Genomic DNA, 21503 nt, shown 5'->3' with positions numbered 1-21503 from the left:
GCATTTGTAGCGAGAAGTTTTGGGCATTTATTCAATTAGATTACCTGTAAAACAAACTACGCTTTCAGCAAAGAGATTTCAGTATTGTATCGGAATCAGTATCAGCCTGCATGCTTTTTATTCACTGATCTTTTTAAACCTCCATTTGGCATAACAACAGGTCTGAGTTTTATCCTATAATGCCTGATGAGGTTAGAGAGCACCTGACAAGAGATCAGAGACAATTCCTTCATCCAGAATCTCTCCAAATCCTTCAGATTCACAGCTCCATGTTGATGCTTCTCCTCTTCAGATAACCCCACTCCTTTTTTTGTTTGTTTTAGGATTAATGTCCAGTTGGAACATCCAAACATGGCCCATTATAAGATTTCTAAGTCAGTCAATTTTAGACTTTATCTTTTGGTATAAGGTAGAATCAAAGATGCCATGTATCTAAAACTGGCCACTAAACTTTCCTCCTCACCATGCTTTAGGACAATATAGAAACAAATGTCCTCTTCCAGGCATTTTCACAACATTTAATGTTGTTAGGAAATTCTTAATTATTGCCCTGATGGTGGAAATTGGAATTTTCACTGCTCTAGCTCTTTTCTTAAAGTCGCTTTCTAATTTGTGAAGTTCAATTATCTTTTGCCGCACATCAAAAATTTATTATTATTATATATTACAGAAAAACATTTATGTCACAATGATATTTCCCCCCATTTTAAATTCTTATTCCCCAACGAAAGGTAAGATTTGTGATTTTTTTAATTTATTATTATTTCAAATGAATAAAACCTTGATAAAAAAAAACCTAAGGTTAAACCTAGTGGTTTGAAGGGTAGTGGCAAAAATTTGGTAAAGATTTAAAATTACAATTCATTAGCTTTTTAGGGCTGCACAGTAACCCTTAAATAAATTAATTTTCCAAATATTTTTTGGAATATTAACTATTGTTACATTGTAGTGAATGTCTTATATACATCGTAGTGAAAATGTTTTGCTCAGAAAAAAAATTAATACAATTGAACACTAGACTTTCAAATGTACAGAGAAAGAAATAATAATTTAAAGTGTAGTTCAACGTATAGTTTTGATGCCTGGCCTATATTTTATGTATACTGACCAGAGAACCAGTTTTGCCCATGTGACAAAGTTTTGTGATTGTGAGTGAACCTGCTGTAACGCAAGACACATTTCAGTACTTGCTTGACAATAAAGTTGTATCATCATCTGAACGCGGCTCACTTCTGTGGCCAACAACTGAACCTCTGTTGACAAAAATAATGTCGATGTATAATACTTGTGTTGTTATTAGGATATGTGCAGTACACTACAGCCCACCACCAGGCAAATAATAGAGATTTGACATTCAAAGGAAATTCAAGTGTTGATTTTGGTAGCATGCAATTATTCCACGCTTAGTCTCTCATCTCAGTCCTCACCACAGCTTGCACTGGGCTTACCTGGCCAGGGACTGTGGAGTGCTGGCCGGCTTGCTGGAGCTGCTGAGCCTGCTGTTGTTGTTGCTGCTGCTGTAGTTGTTGTTGTTGTTGTTGTTGCTGCTGTTGTTGTTTTTGTTGTTGTTGTTGTTGTTGTTGCTGCTGCTGCTGCTGCTGCAATACTCTCGCCTGCTTGTATAAACACGCAGGCACAAACAGGAAGGTTTATAAGACACTGAAACTGTCAGTTGCAATATGCGTTTCATCTGACTATTTACGATCACATCAACCAAGACACATGTCAATAATAGGTGTAATGTGTGTTATGATGGATTTTGCATTATTTGCATTTTTTTAGCTTTACCTGCATTACCTGATGGAGCTTCAGATGTTGCTGCTGTTGTTGGCTGAGTGAGCTGATGGGTTGATGTTGTCCAGGAGCCATTTGTGCTATTGACTGGGGCACCATGACTTGTTGCTGCTGAGAATGAGAGGGCATCTGACCTGCAACTCCTTGAGCCTGCACCTGGGCTTGACCCTGAGCTTGGACCTGAGCCTGGACCTGGGCTTGGACCTGAGCCTGGACCTGAGCTTGAAGCTGCTGCTGCTGTTGTTGCTGCTGCATTTGGGCCTGGGCTTGAGCCTGAGCCTGAGCTTGGGCCTGAGCTTGAGCTTGAACCTGTTGTTGATGCAGTTGTTGCTGTTGCAGTTGCTGCTGTTGCTGCTGATGTTGCAGTTGCTGTTGCTGTTGATGCTGCAGTTGCTGCTGATGTTGCAGTTGCTGCTGCTGCTGCTGCTGTTGCAGTTGCTGCATTTGTGCTAACTGCTGCTGCTGCATTCTTGTTTGGTGCAACTGGAGGCAAAGCCATTAAAACAATACATTCTTAATGAGAAATGAAACATCACCAAAGGAACTCATATAGGTCGGGGTATTGGCACAGATAATATTAATCTATTAGATTCCAATTCACAAACTCTTGATTTGATTCTGATCTCTCTGCTAATATTCTAGACTATACAGGGAATCATGTCCGTTTGTACATTACTAGTTTTAAAGGTTACAATCTAAAATCAATGGGGAATATGCTGAACATCTTGTATTACAGAATAGGGCAGTTTGTTGCACATAATTCTTATCTCTATTTATATTTAGATAAAATCAATACTCAAAAACATGTAAATTGCACATAAGGCAATATATCAACATGTTTATGTTAAAATTATTTCAACTGCAGTTTGTTGTTGAAATATAAACATTTAAAAAGTGGTTAACATTATTCCATATAAAACAGTGCATATATTCAGCAAAATGCTCCTCTCTAGAGTTTTTTCTAGTTGACTATATCGAGTCTATGGACACTGAATGGCTTTCTTGGGGCATTGTGATATTGCTTATAAGCGGTTTCATTTACATCTTTCTATGGTTAAAACGAGGATTGAGTGATTACATGAGACATTTCAGTAAGTTGTACGGTTTCTTTCAACATCTTCTGAGGTTTATTTATGTTGATTTTCTATCATAAATTGTAGTAAATAGGAAAGGATAAGCAGGTGAACTGAGGCAGTTACAGTGATCCGTCACGCCACGTTAAAACAAGTTTTCATATTCTTTATATGAAGTGGAACAAACATGAATATTTCCATTCTCCATTACCTGGTTCTGTTGTTGCTGCTGATTCTGGGCCTGCTGCTGCTGCTGCTGTTGATTCTGCTGCTGCTGCTGCCTTATCTGTTGGAACTGCATGGCATTCGGCTGCATAGGTGCTGGCTGCTGAGGCTGCATGGCTGCCTGTTGCTGTGCCTGAAACTGCTGAAATTGAATAGACTGCTGCTGTTGCATCATCGGCATCTGCCCGGCAGCACCTGCTAAGATTAATATTGCATCACAGGCAATGTATGGGAATTAAAAATAAGATATTAAACCAAAGTTTCTCTAATCAGCTGACAGCTATAGTACTTACCACCCTGCTGACCTCCCTGCATGGCATGTTGACCCATTTGAATTTGCCCCATCCCACCCATTTGTACACCAGGGGGCCGTGGTCCAATGCCAATAACTCCAGGACCACCTCCACCCACTCCTGGTATACTTTGCAGGGCATTCATAGGATCTAAAAATAAACAGCAATACCTTAAAATCTGGCAGAAATTAACACTTACAGTTTAATAGTGTACATAAGAAGATCTAGAATAGCTCTTTAAATTCACCAGGCCCACCTTGTGACTTTTTATCTGCAATGAAAAACAAACGGATCAATACACAGTACACATACAAAAATGTTATGAAAAAAAATGTTAACAATGAAAACATAGTATACTGGCTACTTACGAATGTCTCTAAAATGAATTATCAGTCTTGCAACTAAAGACAAATACTCCTCCTGTTGAAAAAAAGATAGTCAACTTTTTGCACTTTTAACAATCACATATTAACAAATCTTTTCTGTTGGAGTGTAGCATGCACATTTAAAAGAAATACTTACTCTGGTCTTTGCCTTGATAAAAACATGGTTCTCCATGTCAGTGCTGGACTTTGTGTGAGCAGTTCCTGCTTTTCTCATGGCTTCTTCTCTGCAATTTAATAAAGCAGAAGTCTGAATGTTTCATCACAATTGACGCATGACAAACTAGAACTGTTACCTATTGCTAACTGACTATCCATCATTTAAGAAATATCAAGAACATGAGCACTAATAGAAGAGCTGTTTTTTTTATGCATTTACTGCAACAGTAAAATGTACCAATTAAAAAAGATTAAATATTCTAAGAGCGATTTCAATACATGAATTTCTGAAATTAAGTGTATTGTTATCATAGAAGCATTACTCCACATAATAGTATATTTCAAGCTTTGACGTTATTCAAATTATTCAAATATATATATTTTGTTGTTTTAATGAATGTAAATTGTTGCAGAAAATAAATATAACCTTATAGGTAGCCTATAGCTCGGCCAAAAATGAAAAATCTGTCATCATTTACTTACCCTCAGGTTAGAGCTGCACAGTTATGACAAAAATCATAATTGATGATTATTCCCTTAAAATTGTAATTGCGGTTATTAATTACGATTATCACAATTTACATTGAATGATGTTTATACCATTGTTTGATGCAACTGCATGCCATATTTTTATATGAAAATAGACAAGCTGAAAACACTCTAAATGAAAAACCTTCAGTGCTTTTCTATAGTATTAAGCCTCAAATGTGAACTATACATCGGATTGGTTTCTTATGAATGGTATTATAACGTTATACTAAAACTAAAACAATGTAAAAACACTTAAGAAAACACGTAGAAAGAAAAAAAAACACATATTAATCACTCAAAAATAACATTAAGTGGACTTTGAACAATTAATTGCCACTTTGAGCGATTACATAATTGTGGCATCCATTATTGTAATCGCGATTAGAAATTCAATTAATTGTGCAGCCCTACCTCATGTTGTTGTAAACCTGTATGAATTTCTTTCAGCTGCTGATAACAAAAGAAGATATTTTGAAGAATGTTGGTGAACTAACATTTAACAGTGGCCACTAGCCATTGACTTCCATAGTGTGAAATAAATGAATTTTATAAATGTCATACTATGGAAGTCAATGGCGCCGTCAACTGTTCGGCTACCAACATTCTTCAAAATATCTTCTTTAGTGTTTGGCAGAAGAAAGAAACATCATACAGCTTTGAATTAGATGGAGGGTTGTAAATGAAAACAGAACTTTTGGTACCGTGTATATATATTTTTTTTTTTTTTTTTTATAATTTTGGTATTTAGTATTTTTGCATGAACTATCCCTTTAATATGAGAAGTCTCTGCTTTCAAAGTCACCAAAAACACAATTTTGGTGCAATCTTAAATTATTTTTAAAAAATATGAGAAAAGGCCATTCCAAGCACTTTGCAATAAACACAACTCCAAAATAAGTGCTATTTTTTTCTTCTTCAAAGTAATGACAAAAGGAGCATTTGAGTGACGGTTAGAAGAGTGTATGAGCCTTAAGTAATAAATCACAAGACAAATTCATTATCTTAAAGGTTGTTTTCTTTTGCCCATGACATGTTAAATAGTATTTATATCTGCAGTTTCGCTTGTACACATTTGGACTAATATTTAATGAGGCTAACTTTGTATTAGCTAGCTCAAAACAACATCAAAAAATGTATAATTGAATGAGCAAAATACCGTGATTAGATTGATACCATATATAAATACACATACAATCACTGAAGATTTGTGCTTAACAGATGAGTTGATAACGCGTCTGCGTCCGAACATCCGCTAGTTAGCAGCTAACTAGCTAACGTTAGCTGCCCTCTGTTTTTTGCAAAATGCTCTAATATAAAACATATTTTAAAAAAACTGTATACTCACATTTGGGCCACTACTTTTTGTCGAAAGGCTGTACTCCTCCAATCACTATCAGAACCCGTCACATCCATAACTAATAACGCTGAATAACGTTGAACAAGCTGTTTCCAGATTAGCGTCTAGCGATGTCCGAATCGTGTATCACTTTACTGAGTCGAATCTTTTCAATGAATCAATTGATGCCGCTCACAAAACGACTCATCTGAACGATTCGCTCGAGAATCGCACTTTAACTGGACGATCGTTTCTCGAGTTAATTCGGAGAAATATTAAAAATATAATTAATTAATTGTTGATCAGTTTTATTAAACACACAGCAGAGCCCGCTGTAAAAACTGTATTTTATTAAACGCTATACTTAGCGATAGCGATAGGCTACAAATTATTTAACCTTAGTTTTTGTTATGTAAATGCAAATTCTGTGGGTAAATATTGATCTGAGCTGGCTGCAACAATGTGAACTAGTAGCCTACACAATAAATGTCAATAAACATTCTTTAAACAGCAATATTTGCGTAATGGTTTTTATACGGAGACCATATTTTCTATCGATCTACACCAACCCTACATCTAAACCTACCCCTCACTGGAAACTTTCTGCATTTTTAGATTTTCAGGAAACTTCATTCTGTGTAATTTATTAGCTTGTTTACCCGTGGGGACCTCCATTTAGGTCCCCACCGTGACACGAGTCCCCATGAGTCTATTCAGGTTTAAATCCCCAACAGAATAGAAAAACAAGTACACACACACACACACACACAAACATTTTTTAAGGTAATGTTTGTATTGGTGCAAAGTAAAGTCTTTTGATGACAATAATTAGATTCCCTTTACGGCACAGTTGTGACTAATAAAACTTTACATAGATGATTTATATTACATTATTTGTAATGTATTTGTAATTGTAACTTGTTCTAACCATAACCAGTGGCATGTGTCAGATTATATATCCCTATTTTAAGTCATGGTTGAAGATTATTTTGATTTCTTCATTAATGAATCTGTGTTGATTTAGTATCACTGAGATTATAGTTTTATTAGTATTTTGATTTAGTTTTCTTCTTTGTATATTCTGTTTTCATTTTAATTTTAGTAACAATTTGACAAGAAAAAAAATTATATATTTTTTTTATGTAGTTTTTATTATTTTTCATTATATTTTATATTCAAGTAACAAATATTTGGTACAATTGCACAGTTTGGAAATATTTGGTTACAAAATAGTTCATCACTGAATTACTGACTTTTATTTTTGTTTTCAGATAAGATCAGCACTGGGGTGTGGTTATTAGGCTGACAAGCCATGGGTGACATGTCAAATGAAAAAAACAACTTCCTTCCGCATTTTTCACACATTGGTTGAAAGTTGGCTTCTTGCCCAAAGCTATTGTATTTTTACTTACTGTTGTATTATTCTTTTGTCAAATGGTGGCCATGATCAGTAATACTGAAAGTTAATAGCAGGCAATTGCCCATTCAAAACCTTGATGACAAAATTTGAGTAGCATGTCAGTTGTCTACCCCTTATTGCATTGGGGCCCTGTTACATTTGTTGACCATGTTTACTTAAGACACAAAAACAAGTTGTGTGACACTACATTTTGGCCAATATTGACATTGTTTTTGCGTTGTTCAATGAGCACAATCTTTGTAAAGGATGTGATGTAATAAAACAGTATAATAGTGTCAGAGTGTGACTACTGATGATTCAGTATCCTCTGGTTTTGAAAGGAATTTAGATACACTAAGATTCAGTGTGTGTGTGCAATATTCAGAAATTTGTTTATTAATTCATGCAAAAGCTAGTCTATGTTTTTTCTAAAAAAAAAATCTAATTATAGTTCACTTGTTTTAAGACATTTTGAGTTTGTTTATCATAGACACTTCTGGCAAGAAACAGTTCATGAAAGCTTTGTGCCTTCTGACCTACTTTTTGTGCACTTGGTGTGTGTGTGTGTGCTTGAACAAAATACTGTGTCCACAGATTAATTTCCACCTTGCAGAAGTGTTAGAGGTTTTCTCTTTTGATAATGTCAAACCAATTTGTTGCACCACTGATCCAAGGAAATATTTTGAGACCTGGAAATGCAAGACATTATGAAATAGATCTGAATCTATTTACATTCGAGACTTGAGATGACATTGGTGGCAGGCATTGCGCAAATTGGAGTTTCATCCGGCACTGCAACTAAAAGAGCTCTTCTTTATTAAAGGAAGAAAAGGAAATAATCCTTGAATTTGGCAATCTTGCAAAAATATTCTGAATAATTGCTGTTTCTTTTTTGTATTTAAGTTCTGGATTAAAAAGTGTCTGAATTCCTCATTTATGCTGACTTTGATGTTCTACCTACTCATGCTCACTGGGATAAAAAATGTAGGAAATACAACATAATATTTTTTTTCGTATGTAAAGTAGGCTAGAAAGGAAAGGACTTGACATGTGTCCCATACTTGGACACCAAACTAAATAACATTTTCTTCATTTGAAAGGTTCTTCATAAAACCACTGATTACAATAAAGAACCTTTATTTTTTTGAGTGATGGGAAAATATATTTTTACAACCCAACTGCCATGTCAACAACAGGTCTCCACATGAGATGTGGGCCATCCTAAATTTGACCACAACTATAGCACAAATTTTCCATTATTATTATTCACACTAGGGCTATACAATCTCCTAGTCAATGACTTATGTGCCTTATTATCTGCGGTCCAGAGCAATTGAAATGTAGCGCCTCTGCACGCCACGCATTTTATTCTTCCTTTTTAAAAGCCGCCCCAGGCGTTCGTGACGGGTGATCAGACAGAACGGGAGCGCGCGCAGATCCGCCCTCCAGACGCCATTTCTCGGACGGTGTGGGGAGCTGAAGCAGCTTTTACACCAATCCAGGGAAGGAACAGAAAACGCAACAAACAGACACTATAAAAAGTCCTCTAGGTCGTCTAGTGTCGTGGCAGCGTCGTGCCTCATATAGGGGAGCGCCGCGCAAGGAGGGAAACTTTCTGTTGCGAGAATATTCAGTTGTGTGTGAAGACGTGTTGCGGGCCGCCATTTTTGTTACAGCCTTCGAAGTCTGTTGGGAGTCTAAATAAGAGACAGAACTCTTCCGTAATTTCTGTTAATACACGAAGAAGGATTAGTTTTTGGACGCGACCGACAAACGTCGCCGTGTATCGTCATGCAGAGCGATTTATTAACATATTATGGCGTTGTTTGTCTCATCTTGAGCGGACGATAATTGAGGACCGCTAACGTTAGCTGGCTAACGCTTTATATTGTCTCATAAGCTGCAGCTACTTTCACGGAAGAGAGAGCGGAAAGGGGAACTTTAATTCTAAACACGCGTTTTTGGGTTCGTTGCGAACTTTTGGCATTGTTTAAACCTGTTTTATGCCCGTCGTGATTCTTGTGTTGGTGGAAATTTAGCGATGCATCAAAGTTGGTTGACGCCAGTCGCAGCCTGTCTGGTCAAACGTCAGGTTGCGGTTCAGTAAGACTGTCAAATCAAAAAGTGTTCGGTCTCTTGTAAGAATAAGCGTTTGTTGTTTTAATTAATAGCTTTTTTACTGTTTTCTTTTAATTCATTGGCCACAGTTGTATTTTGAGCAAACATGTCGTCTGCACGGTTCGACTCCTCGGACCGAGCCAGCTGGTATTTCGGGGCGGTTTCGAGACAGGAGGCGCAAAATAGGCTACAGGGACAGAGACACGGGATGTTTTTGGTGCGAGATTCCTCCACCTGTCCTGGTGATTATGTACTGTCAGTGTCCGAAAACTCCAAAGTTTCTCACTATATCATCAACTCTTTGCCAAACAAGAGATTCAAGATAGGCGATCAAGAGTTTGATAATCTACATGGACTTTTGGAGTTCTATAAAATACATTATCTGGATACGACCACCCTGATAGAGCCAGCGCCAAGGTAAGAGCTTAATTTCGTTTTGACATCGTCACATCATACACCCCTCTTCTCACTCATTTCCCTCCCCTTATTATGGCAAGCCGTATAAACATTAATTCATCGAAACTAACTAGGATCTGTTTTATGCTGCCAGTTCTGTTGTTTTTATTTCTTGTAAATTTTTTCCAGTGCCGAATAATAATAATAAAAAATATATATTTGTACAGATGTATAATATTTGCAACTAGTTACAAAGACAGCAGTAGTGACAAGTCATCTTTTAGTGCTTTTCCACTGCGTGGTACTACTGGGGACGGCTCGGTTTGTGTTTCCCCACAGCCCCTTTTACACTGCAATTCCGGAAAATACACGGATAATGTGTCCCGGCAATTAGTGATGCACAGATCTTGATAATTCATGGCTGATTCCGATACAGGTTGCGTATTTAAAGCAAAAAAAAAATTTATTTATGGCTGGTCAACCGGTGCATCCCTACCGGCAATTGTTCCTGGGTCACGTGACATTAAAGACACATGTACGAGTCGAAAATGCTAGGCAATGAACCTGTCAATGTTACTAGGTCCCTGACCCAGGATCAATTCCGGAATCAATTCTGAGACTTGTTTACGTTCACACAGAAGGTGACCCGGCATGGTTCTGGCAATTTTCCAGGTCCAACGTGCAGTGTGAAAAGGGGCTCACTGCAGTTTAATATCGCTTTAGAGTGGGCAGGATTATTCACATGTTATAGTTGCACCATTTTCCACTGAATGGTACGGTTAACTTTTGGGGGGTTTTCCACTGGGTACAGTACCTGATGCCTGGTACTTTTTTTTTTTTTTTTTTTAAAGTTCCAAGTGAACCGTACCATTACCAAAACATGACATGTAAACTCTACTGATTACTGATTGGCCGGAGAGAATCTTCACTCTACCTGCGTCATTGAACTAGTGACACAAACACAGATAGATTTAAACTGTTTTGAGCGAGCGCACCTTTTTTAACAAACCAAAAATGGCTGTTTTATTGTCTGTTGAGAAAGTTCAGATTTTCCTCTCACTGATTGCAGAGGAGTGAATCCAGCGAAAGCTTGATGGGCGACGTGGAATGAAAAGTTTTTCATGAGTCCCAGCAGTAGAGGCCGCGCAACAATAACGACATGTGAACCATCCAGCCCACTCTAAAGCGGTATTAAACTGCAGTGGAAACAAACTGAGTTGAGTCGTACCGTACTGAGCCGAGTTGTAGCACACAGTGGAAAAGTGCCAAAATGAGAGGAACATCTGTACTTCCTCAGACTAAAAAACACAACTTTTTGGTTGTAAAAAAAAAATGGTGTGATCACTCAAAACAGTTGCGTTCGATCCTTGTGCTGATTTAAATCTAGCATTTCTGTTGTGTATGTGTCGCAAGTTCAATGACGCAGGTAGTGACGATTTTCTCTGGCAGAGTTTATATTACACGTTTTGGTATGGGTCACTTAGAACCTCAACCGTGGTGGTACAAAAAAAAATACCATATAAGTGAGCCGTACCATGCAGTGTAAAAGTGCCAGAGAGAGCAGTGTATTCAGATAAGCCCATTCTTTGATTAGTAGTAAATCTCCATCACATTCATTCAGACAAAGCTGCATCTAATTCGCAGAGCCATAGTTCGCCAACAAGCTATGCAGTATCAAGCTCATAATAGAATGTGATTCGTCTGAGATTTATCAGTGTGATATTGCGTAGCAAACGCAATTAGGCTATTTTAGCGAAAGCCTACTACCTCTCTCATTCTGTACAAATCCAAATGTTTCCATATTCACAATGTATCTGAAATATTTATTATGTAAACTAGAGGCTTTGTTCACTCGCTTTTTCGACATAAAACATCCTTAGGCTATAACATCACAGTGAGGCTGTGGTTATGCTGAATGGCACAGACTGTACTACGGACTATTTAAATTGAGCGGTGTAATTGTTTAAGCATCTTTAACTGTATTTTATTTTGATAATGAACAGGTGCGATGTCAAGTTAGCAAAAATCTTATGTGCGTGTGAGTCAAAACTGTAAAGCTTTTGCGAAATAAAGAAAACTGCTTTCTTTTCAATGAATTTCAGAGCCCGTTACAATGATCCAAACACGCATCACACTTTTTTTGTTATGTTTTGTTACTCTATTAATGATTTAAGTGAAATATATAACTTGTGTGAATCCGTGTTCTACATGATCCTGACATTTTTGCTGGTTTCAGACACACAAAAAGCTGCATATTACCTGCCATTAATTTTCACATAAATGTAGTCCTAATGCTTAATTGGCAGTTTCTCCAAACTGGCCAAATACAAATGAGACAGCGATAAATAAAAGATGGGAACAAGAAATATGGCAACGATTCCTATTTCAAAGAGAGCGCGTGCAGATGAGGAGTTACTGAGCTTGACGGAAAAGTAAACCGGACGCAACACAACCGTGTTGCGACAGGTTTAGTCTGTGTCTATACAGGACATTTGAACTAGTGTCTATACAGGACATTTGAACTCTGTGTCAGTACCTCACAGACCGGGTCGTGTTGTGCTGCATCCAGTGTAGCATCTCTGATTATCATGAGTATTTAGTCCATGAGACAGGGTGTATTTAACTTTCTTATTTAGGCTATTTTCTTGTTCAACTGCATTATTTCTTTGATATTTATTTTAGTGGTTTGCAGGTGGCGTTCACTGACAGAAGTGTTCAAATAAACACGAACTGACGAGTTAAATAGGATGTGTTAAATGAGTGAGACAGTGCTGGGCTGATTACATATACACATGCGCGTACATATAAATGCATGGGCAGTTTAAGTCAGCTTTAATCACCTTTTTGGTAATTCCATGAATTAACTCACCACGACACTGCTTTCTTGAAATTCACTTCTTGTCATGAGAAAAAGTGACAGAAGCAGTAGTTGTGAGTGGGTGGCCATCCTAACCCCTACGTTAAATATTTTGAATACGTTGAATAAACAGAAAAAAAATTATCGCCTTCGTTAACGAGCAAATTTTGACACTTAATTTTATTTTAGTTTACTCGCGAGTCAGTCAAGCTTTATAATAAGATCATACTATTTATTTGAGTAATTAGAAGTATACCTTGATAACCATGTTTGAATGACTATTAGTCATTTTAACTAAACATTTTAACTGGACTGGTGGTGGTGCTTTTTTGGTCATTCAGTGTTTCTGTAAAAAAAAAGAAAGAAAAAAACTAATAAGATAATAATAATAATAATAATAATAATAATAATAATAATAATAATACGATTCCTACTAATAAAAACTATAAAACAAACCAAGGATTAGAGCTGAAACTAACGATTATTTTTTTTGTTGACTAATCTAACGATTATTTTTTCAATCAGTCGACTACTCTAACGATTATTTTTATTACAATAAATCTAATGTTCTTTTTTTTAATTAGCTAATGAATCCTTCGGATAACTTTACAAAAAAAGTACAACTTATAATATTTCAACCTTTATTCATTTTCAACCAATGTGGTTGAATTTTTTACAGTATACAAAAATAAAGAGGCAAATAAAATTATTTTACTATGGTAAATATGAGTTCATGATAGCGATTTAAACCACAGTAGCCACAAATTTACAGTTGTCTGAGACGTCATGAAATGTTCTTTAGCATCACAAACCATAAAATGTAGTCAGGGTTCTGCTATGGTTTAGCATGGTTTCCAGAGATCTGGGACCGTATTCATGAAGAATCTTAATGCAAAAAGTAGCTCCTAGTGACAAAATTCTTAGAAATGTGGGCGTTTACTCTTAAAATTAAAGAAAAAATCCTAGTAAAGAAAAAAGTAATTCAGAAAGTATCTTAACCCTTAAAAGAGGTCTTAAGGTCAAACTTGTTAGGAGCACAGACGAGGACTTTTAAGAGACTTAAGAGTTTCTTTAGCAGAGGAGAAAATGGCAGAAAGACGAAGAGGCAGAAGAAATGTGTTGCAGACAATGGATGACAGTGAGTTAATAAGACTCTATAGATTAGATCATGCAAGGATCATATTTTTGAATGATCTTATTAGAGACGTGCTAACATCTCCGACACAGCGCAGAAATGCCATAGCACCAGAAATTAAAGTAATCACTACATTACGATATTTGGCAACTGGGAAAATGCAACAATGCAATAGTGATGACCGCCACTTAAATAGGACAGCTATCACTGTAATTGGAAAGAGTGGAACAATTTTTATCATTCTAAGCCAGTCAAATACCTTATAGGAAATTAAAAGCATGGTAAATAAAAAAAGGACATATGTGTGTGTGTGAGAGAGAGAGAGAGACAGAGAGAGAACGGTCAAATAGGAAAAATTACACATGTAAATTCAAAGTGAGAATTAGAATAGACCCTATACTTAAAATCACACTTTTTTTTTTCTTCTTGGACAACCAACCAATCACAGTCTTCAAAAGATTGTGTCATACATAGCAACGGGGTCAACCCCACCTCCTCATTAAGATCTAAGATGAAAGTTTTTGTCTTTCCCTTACTCAGAGTTGCTCTCAGATCGGTCCCGAATCGCTCTTAAGCTAAGACTCCTACGTAAAAGTTTTTTTAAGCTAAATTAAGAGTTTTCTGAGAGGATTCTTAGAATCTTTATGAATACGGGCCCTGGAGCTGATTTTTGGTAGCTCGGTGGCCTGTGACTGTTGTCTTTTAAGGGGCCGTTCACATATCGTGTCTTTTGCGTGCTCTAGTTCGTTTTTTCCAATGTAGGCGCACGGTATACGCGTTCAAAACAGGCGCGTCCGCACCGCATCGAGTTAAAAACATCTAAACTTTTCAGAATGCTGCAAGTGCACCGTGGGTCATGTGACAAGAACTAACTAGGGCTGGGATAAACGATTATTTTTTAAACGATTAATCTAGCGATTATTTTTTCGATGCATCGATTAATCTAACGATTACTTTTTCCAGACCGATTCGATTTTGATTATCTCCCCATTAATTGACTACTAACAATTTATACATGTTGATTTACATATCTGAATGAAAAAAAAACATGAATTCCTTAACATTACAATATATGTTTATTGCTCTTAAAATTACAAAATAAAAGACTAAGAATGCATTACTTTGCACTTGTATAGAGATAGCATTCAATAAAACCTTGAAGCCTTAAACACATAGCTTACTGAAACAAGCTTACTGAACACATAGGGCCTAGCTTACTGAAAAAAGTTATTTCAGATGAAACTAAAAACTTGATGTCTAGCAATAAAAAAGGTCACCCAAAATACTTGTTTAGAGCAATTGAAAGAATACAGTAACCAATGTAAACTTGAAGGCTTTAAGCTTTATGCTTTTCCAAAAAAAGAAAAAAATAATTAACAGTGGGAGCCAGCAGCCTGTCGTGGAGAAAAAAAAATCTCAGAATGCTCCACGTGAAACTTTCGTGTTCCGCCCTTTTTCTATCGTGTCTAATGATTTTGGTTAATATTATGCACGAGGGAGAGAGAGAGAGCAAGACAGCGCCCGTGTAGTTTGAAGACTGTGAGTGCGCGAGCGCGCATGAAACTTTGGTGTTTCGCCCTTTTTCTATCGTGTTTAATGATTTCAAGTAATATGCACAAGGGAGAGAGAGAGCAAGAAGCGCTCGTGTTGTTTGAAGACTGTGAGTGCGCGCGCAGCCGGGGCTCTCCACCTCATACACGCCCACTCAGGCGTCACTCACCGATCAGATAAGGCTTTGAACAGGCGCCAAAAAAAAAGATCAATGCAGAAAAACTCCTGGATTGGTTATATAACGTTGGACAGAATGTTGATCCGGCCATTGCGTATATTCACCGCACATAAGGTAAACATTTTGCAAACGTTTTTTAGAGAAATAAAAACAGGTCGACGAATCGATGTGCATATTTTGCGTCTCCGTATTTTTTGCGTCGACGTCATCGATTAACTCGACGCGTTGTCCCAGCCCTAGAACTAACCAATCAGTTTCATCCTTTCCCATAACAACGTTGAAAGCTCAGCTAAGATGAAGGAACTGCTGATCATAGCTGTATATGGATTGTCATTTTTAAATAAATTTAGTAGCAGAGCTACTGCAAGCGATTTTTAGTGCTGCAAATCCATTTATCCTTTGCTGAAATTTCTGCGTCTTCATGGAGAGAGCATGTCATGTTTGCTTAGCAACGGCAGACATCCCAGGGGCGCAACTGCCCGAGCGCTTTGGAAAGGAGAAAGCGGCGCGACTGGTGTTTTTCACGCGTTTTTAGGCACGATATATGAACAGCCCAGAACACGTGTTTGAAACCCGCACCAACACAGACTTAATTTATTTTTTTATGTTATCCTTACTTCAGCCGCTACAGGACGTGTCCCATATATATGGCCCCCATTTGGCCACCCTAAATTAAGAAAATGTCCATAGTGGCAATAATATATATTTATGTTGATACAAGTCACATGGTTGGTTAAAGTCATGCATTTGGTTAAACAAAATCGATTTTATTGATTAAAGTATGAGGATAATATTTGACAGTTTTGCATTACCGTCCAAAATTGGTATCATCAGAAATCTTGGCCATCTGATATGCTGATAGTAAATTGAGAAAAGGACTGATCACTATTGGCTTGCATATGAGTGATTATAAAATATTAGTTCAATAAAATAGGTGTTACTGGTTTTAATGAATAACTGTTCAGACGGCTTGCCATATCTTTGCTGGTTTTTCTTCACAATTATTCTTATCCTCAGATTATTATTGTCAAGATGATCAATTGAACATATCTGTAATTCCCCTGAATTTCCTTCCTGTATGTTTTAAAATGGTCTCATTGAGCTATGCAATAAAAATAAATTCACTCATTCCTGATTAAGATACCAGGAAGTTAACTACATGTGAAAGTGCACATTCAGTAGTGGACTGGATATTACAAAAGACGAACCACTTGGCAAGAAGTAGATTTAAGCATTTCCCCTTTGATGTTCTGTTTAAAATCCCCCTTTTCTTGTTGATTATTCAATCCTAAAAAATATTTCATCATTGTAATACAGGTACCCCAGTACCTCTCTGCCCAGTGGTCCTATTCAGCCATCCGGGGGACTTGGAGATGATAACCAGGAGTATGTGCGGACTCTTTATGACTTCACTGGTAGCGATGCTGAAGACCTTCCTTTCAAGAAGGGTGAAATCCTAATTATTCTAGAAAAGCCTGAGGAGCAGTGGTGGAGTGCCAAGAACAAAGAAGGCCGAGTAGGCATGATTCCTGTTCCCTATGTAGAAAAGTTGGTGAAGCCTTCGCCTCAGCCCGGCCATGGTTCCCGTAATTCCAATAGCTATGGCATCCCTGAGCCAGCACACGCCTATGCTCAGCCTCAGACTCCATCGCCCATTCCTCCCATCACACCCGGCGCTGTCATCAACCCACTGCCTTCCATGCAGAACGGGCCAGTAATAGCGAAGGCAATCCAGAAACGAGTGCCATGTGCATATGACAAAACTGCCCTAGCACTGGAGGTAGGTAGCTAAATTATGGGTTTCTGTTAACCAAAATTTGCGTTTGGCACCAGCTGAGGTGAATCTGCAAGTTTCCATTGTTTTATTGATGAGGGATAATAACGAGCAGCCACCAAAACCAATACATTTATTTCTTTCAGTTTACTAATTAACAAATGTTATTCAGTAAGCATATATTTTTGCTGGCTAATCTATTGGTTGATTTATAGTAATACAAGATGCAGTACTGGCTGCCATAGACACCTAATGAAGCTATTTCTCTATCATTCATAAGATTTAACTGGTGCAGTGATCACACATTTGAAGGGACTATTTACCCTTCATTACTTTAGGTCAGAGGGTGCTGATAGCATGGAAATGTGAAATGACCAACATTTTCTTTAGATGACACTTGACAGCTCAGCTCTGTTTTTGAGGGACTTTCCTTAAGACAGACCTATAAACTTGTGAAAAATGCTTTAGGAGAAAATAAAGCTTGTGTTTGTAGGTGTTTGTTCCTGTGCTCACTGACTTACAATAGATGTTTAGCATGTTAGACTATTTTCGTTTACTTCTACTTTCCATAGTTTGCCATTTGCACGAACCACACGTGTCTAAGAACTGTTGCACAAAGACTCCAGTTACTGATCATTTTTGAGTGGGGAGGCTCTATTTTCTGTTTAATTCAGTATCATTTATTGTCATTGCACCTAGCAAGTTCCAGTACTCCTCAGTCCGTTTCTACATGCAAGGCCTTGTCCATTTGTAGGAAGTATTACATAAGCTATGTCTTAGTCAGCCTGAGAATGTGTCAGTTGATTCTGGCAGGTGCAGGGAAAAGGTGGGGAAGTAGGGCTGCACGATATTGGGAAAAAATTACATTGCGACATTTAATTTTCCTGCGATATGAATTATATATGATATATATTGCGATATGAAATCTATTTTTTTCATACACAAATGGGGTGAGCACACTTACATTCTCATTTTAAATGATTTAAACATCGACACAATCATGTCAATTGATAAATATATGTCCGAGGGAGAGAGAGCAAGACAGCGCTCGTGTTTTTTGAAGACGGTGAGTGTGCGGCCGGGGCTCGCTCTCTTCTCTCTTTCTCTCTCTCTGTTTCTCTCTCTCTCTCTCTCTCTCTCTCTCTCTCTGGCACTCTCTCTCTCTGCCCTGTTAAACTGACGGGACTTAAAAACACTAAACTTTCACTCTATGATGGTTAAGCTGTGCAATTAATCTGCGAATCACATTCGTCAAGGGACGGGGAGCAGCCGGCCCGTACAGTTAATGAATAACGGATCAATTACGACAGCCTACATCGCACATTCTGCAATGTTACTATCGTGGATTCGGACATCGCGATATCGATGCTTAAACGACACATTGTGCAGCCCTATGGGGAAGAATGTCTTTTTAAAAATAATTTATCTGTCTGCTGTATTTTTACATGTGAGTGCAGCTTATATATGGAAGTAAAGATTTTGACCATTTGTTATGGCCTTAAGCAAAATGGTCTGATTTTGAACAGTTATTTCAAGCAATTTGGGAAAATGAAGCATGTGGTTATTATGCAGAGTCCAAAATAAATTATCATTTTATAATGCTTAACATGCTTCAATAGTGATTTTAGATAGGAGTGGTATTTTCATCAGTGTTTTAATGGATGTAGACCAGTAACTGTACTGCTTTATGACTTCCATATCTTTGAAAAATGTTGTTCCTTCTGTTGGGCAGGACATAATCTTTTCCACAGGCTTTTCCTTTGTTTTGTATATTAGGGTTTGCTAACGTCAGAGCTTTCACAGCGCAGTATAAAAAGCTAGTAATATTTTTCTTCTAAATGCTTTAAAAGACCTGTACGTTATATATTTTTTCCGTTCATCTTGTTGTTGTTTTTTCTTATAGGTGGGCGACATTGTGAAAGTGACTAGAATGAACATCAGCGGTCAGTGGGAAGGGGAGGTAAATGGCCGGAGAGGTTTATTCCCTTTCACCCATGTGAAAATATTGGACCCCCAAAATCCAGATGAGTGCGAATGATCTGGGCCATGCACTGTCAGCACCCCGCCAGCTCGCCGGCTGCCCCATCGAGTCACCACCGGTATTACGCTTGCCTGCCTTGGGGCTCAGCCGTGGCGCATTTTTCAAGCAAACCATTTGTGTGGCTTCTGACTGTTTACAGCTCCGAAATCAATCGGTTCTTAATCCCCCTCACTTGGTTACAGGTGAATCAGTATTTTTTTGTTGTGTTGTCTGCCCTTAATATTCAGTTGTTTCCTCGCATTGCCCATCTGTACCTGTGACAAGGTGAAATGAGGCCTCCAACATGACCTGAGCCTTCTTGCCACTCTCCTGCAGTTTTCTGTCTTCAGCTTTAACTTTTTCCAGCTAAACTATGTTGTGTTAAGAAAGGGAAATGAGGATGATTTATACCCTCTGGTTTGATTGCCAAATGTTGACGCAAATTTGTTCTTTTTTGTCTTTTGTTAGATTTAAACAATTCTAGTGATACTGATCTGACCTTAGGTAACAGCCACGACTTGAAGATAAAGGCAGGGTATTACAGTGGCAGGTTCTTAGCGTAGCAACAACTGCATCACTCCTTCTGATTGACCTTAGAAACAGACTCACCAGTTAAAGTCTTTTTATTTTTTCCCCTCAGCTAGTATGTGGGACTAGTCTACTGTAGCCTTTTTATTTGTGCCATAATAACTTGTCTGCAAATTGCATTCGTAGTGTAGCTAGATGGTTGTGGCTAGACTCTGTTTTTTTCTTTTTTCTTTTTTAATGGTGAAGGGCTTGCCTGTGGAGCTTTTTGCATCCAATTGTGATGCCTTAGATGCGAGATTGGGTCTGGTCAGAGTAAAAATGCACCTCATCTATTCCATTGGACAAGCTGGAAATGTCACCTGTGCAATCATGAGCTCATCTCTTGAGGACTGGATTCAGTGTCTGATTCTCCTACTCTGTGAAGGTGGCAGTTATGTTTGGATCTTGCTCCATTTCATGACCGTTACTGCACATCACAGGGTCTCTGCTATAACTTTGATGATTTCTGCCCAACTTTGATTCAGTAACCTGTCATAAACATGACTTTTAGGTTTTGTCCATCTGTAATCGGTTTCTTTTATTAGCCAGGTGTTACTGTGTGTTGAAATAAACTGGCGTTTTCTTAAAAGGGATTTAAAAAGCCTGCTGGTGGCCTCTGTGCATGACCTTCTGGCCTAGAGGGATTTCCCTCTTAGGTTAAATGCTGCTTCATGTCATGTCTTCTGTGTCTGTCTGTTGATTTTTCTTCATTTTTCCTTTTTGAAATTAATGAATCTTTGTCTGGTTTACATCCCTAGCATCAATTAAGGCTAAACATTCATAGTAAGCAATAGACCAACCCGTATCTTCCACAAGTGCTCAAATAATTTAAGGTTTCATATACATTAAGTTTTGTTTTTTTTCCCTAAGGCTTTAACAGTATTACTGTTTGTTTCACATTACAAAATATCCATGTGGTATCATTTGTTGAAAATTAAAATGTGTGCCTTTTATTTTCTTACATCATTTACATGTTAATATTTCCTATGGTTAACACCCGTGCTGGTATTACCCATTATGTACAGAACGAGTAAATAAATTTTATGTCTACTTCTCTGTGAGTGTTTGACCAACTTTCTGTGAATATGGAGTTGCCATGGTTATGAATAACCTGAAAATATTAGGAAATACCATAGAATTTAATATAATTCTAAAATGCTGTGGACATTGTGTTATTTACATGCTAATGCAAATGAAAATCCATCCCAGCAGTCTCTGCTACATGGAATCCTAAAAATAAAACTTGTAATCACAAATGGATGCTTATATAAAAAAATCGTCTTGAATTAAAGGTATAATCTCATCGTCTCATCAAGTCAGTCATCATTAACTCATCCTCAAGTTGTTTCAAATCTATGAATTTCTTTCAGATGTTGAAACTGATTAATAAATTAATAAATGTTGGTAACCAGTTGATGGTAGCCATTGACTTTATAGCAGGGAGAAAAAATGCGATGGAAATCAATGGGTTCCGTCACCTATTTTGCCAACATATTTGAAAATATTTTTGAGGGTGGGTAAATGATGACAGGATTTGCATTCTTGGGTGAATGATCTCTTTAAATAGAATGGGATCCCTGTAAACAGAATTACAGGTGTCATTCTGGAGACTTCTGAGTCCTAAAGTGGGTCATGTCAAAGCTTTTGTTCAACCAAACGGTGACGTAACAGCCTGTTTAGAGACAGTGTTCAGTATCTGGAACAAGAGGTTGGT

At 37.5% G+C, this 21503-nt stretch overlaps 2 protein-coding genes across 6 annotated transcripts; one reads left to right on the top strand and one right to left on the bottom strand.

Moving 5' to 3' along the window:
• Positions 1 to 38: 38 nt before the first annotated feature.
• LOC128030012 (mediator of RNA polymerase II transcription subunit 15-like) lies at positions 39 to 5970 on the bottom strand. 5 transcript variants are annotated; one of them, XM_052617469.1, is made up of 8 exons: positions 5804 to 5970; positions 3908 to 3995; positions 3754 to 3805; positions 3642 to 3656; positions 3386 to 3535; positions 3079 to 3287; positions 1789 to 2277; positions 39 to 1616 (listed from the first exon to the last, which is right to left on the bottom strand). In XM_052617469.1, exons 1-8 carry the CDS (start codon positions 5869 to 5871, stop codon positions 1404 to 1406), a joined length of 1284 nt encoding a protein of 427 aa, XP_052473429.1. In that variant the 5' UTR covers positions 5872 to 5970; the 3' UTR covers positions 39 to 1403. The 5 variants fall into 5 exon arrangements, with proteins under 5 accessions (XP_052473429.1, XP_052473430.1, XP_052473427.1 ...); XM_052617470.1 differs by having other exon boundaries at positions 42 to 1616; positions 1798 to 2277; positions 3079 to 3290; positions 5804 to 5969; XM_052617467.1 differs by having other exon boundaries at positions 43 to 1616; positions 3079 to 3290; positions 5804 to 5969.
• A 2636-nt stretch (positions 5971 to 8606) lies between these two features.
• LOC128030869 (crk-like protein) lies at positions 8607 to 20845 on the top strand. The gene is made up of 3 exons (XM_052618935.1): positions 8607 to 9728; positions 16746 to 17208; positions 19106 to 20845. The coding sequence occupies exons 1-3, from the start codon at positions 9418 to 9420 to the stop codon at positions 19238 to 19240; spliced, it is 909 nt and encodes a 302-aa protein (XP_052474895.1). The 5' UTR covers positions 8607 to 9417; the 3' UTR covers positions 19241 to 20845.
• Positions 20846 to 21503: the final 658 nt, after the last annotated feature.

The sequence above is a fragment of the Carassius gibelio genome, chromosome A16 (assembly GCF_023724105.1).
Source record: "Carassius gibelio isolate Cgi1373 ecotype wild population from Czech Republic chromosome A16, carGib1.2-hapl.c, whole genome shotgun sequence".
NCBI lineage: Eukaryota > Metazoa > Chordata > Actinopteri > Cypriniformes > Cyprinidae > Carassius > Carassius gibelio.
The sequence above is the reverse complement of the archived record's forward strand: the minus strand, read 5'-3'. Positions and strand labels throughout refer to the sequence as shown.

Excerpts from the sequence above, each read along its gene's own strand:
- LOC128030012 (XM_052617467.1), bottom strand. The coding sequence starts at position 5,871 with ATGGATGTGACGGGTTCTGATAGTGATTGGAGGAGTACAGCCTTTCGA. Across the intron at positions 3,996-5,803 it reads CAAAAAGTAGTGGCCCAAAT|AGAAGAAGCCATGAGAAAAG; the intron begins GTGAGTATACAG and ends ATTAAATTGCAG. Across the intron at positions 3,806-3,907 it reads TTATCAAGGCAAAGACCAGA|GAGGAGTATTTGTCTTTAGT; the intron begins GTAAGTATTTCT and ends TTTTTTCAACAG.
- LOC128030869 (XM_052618935.1), top strand. The coding sequence starts at position 9,418 with ATGTCGTCTGCACGGTTCGACTCCTCGGACCGAGCCAGCTGGTATTTC. Across the intron at positions 9,729-16,745 it reads CTGATAGAGCCAGCGCCAAG|GTACCCCAGTACCTCTCTGC; the intron begins GTAAGAGCTTAA and ends ATTGTAATACAG. Across the intron at positions 17,209-19,105 it reads AAACTGCCCTAGCACTGGAG|GTGGGCGACATTGTGAAAGT; the intron begins GTAGGTAGCTAA and ends TTTTTCTTATAG.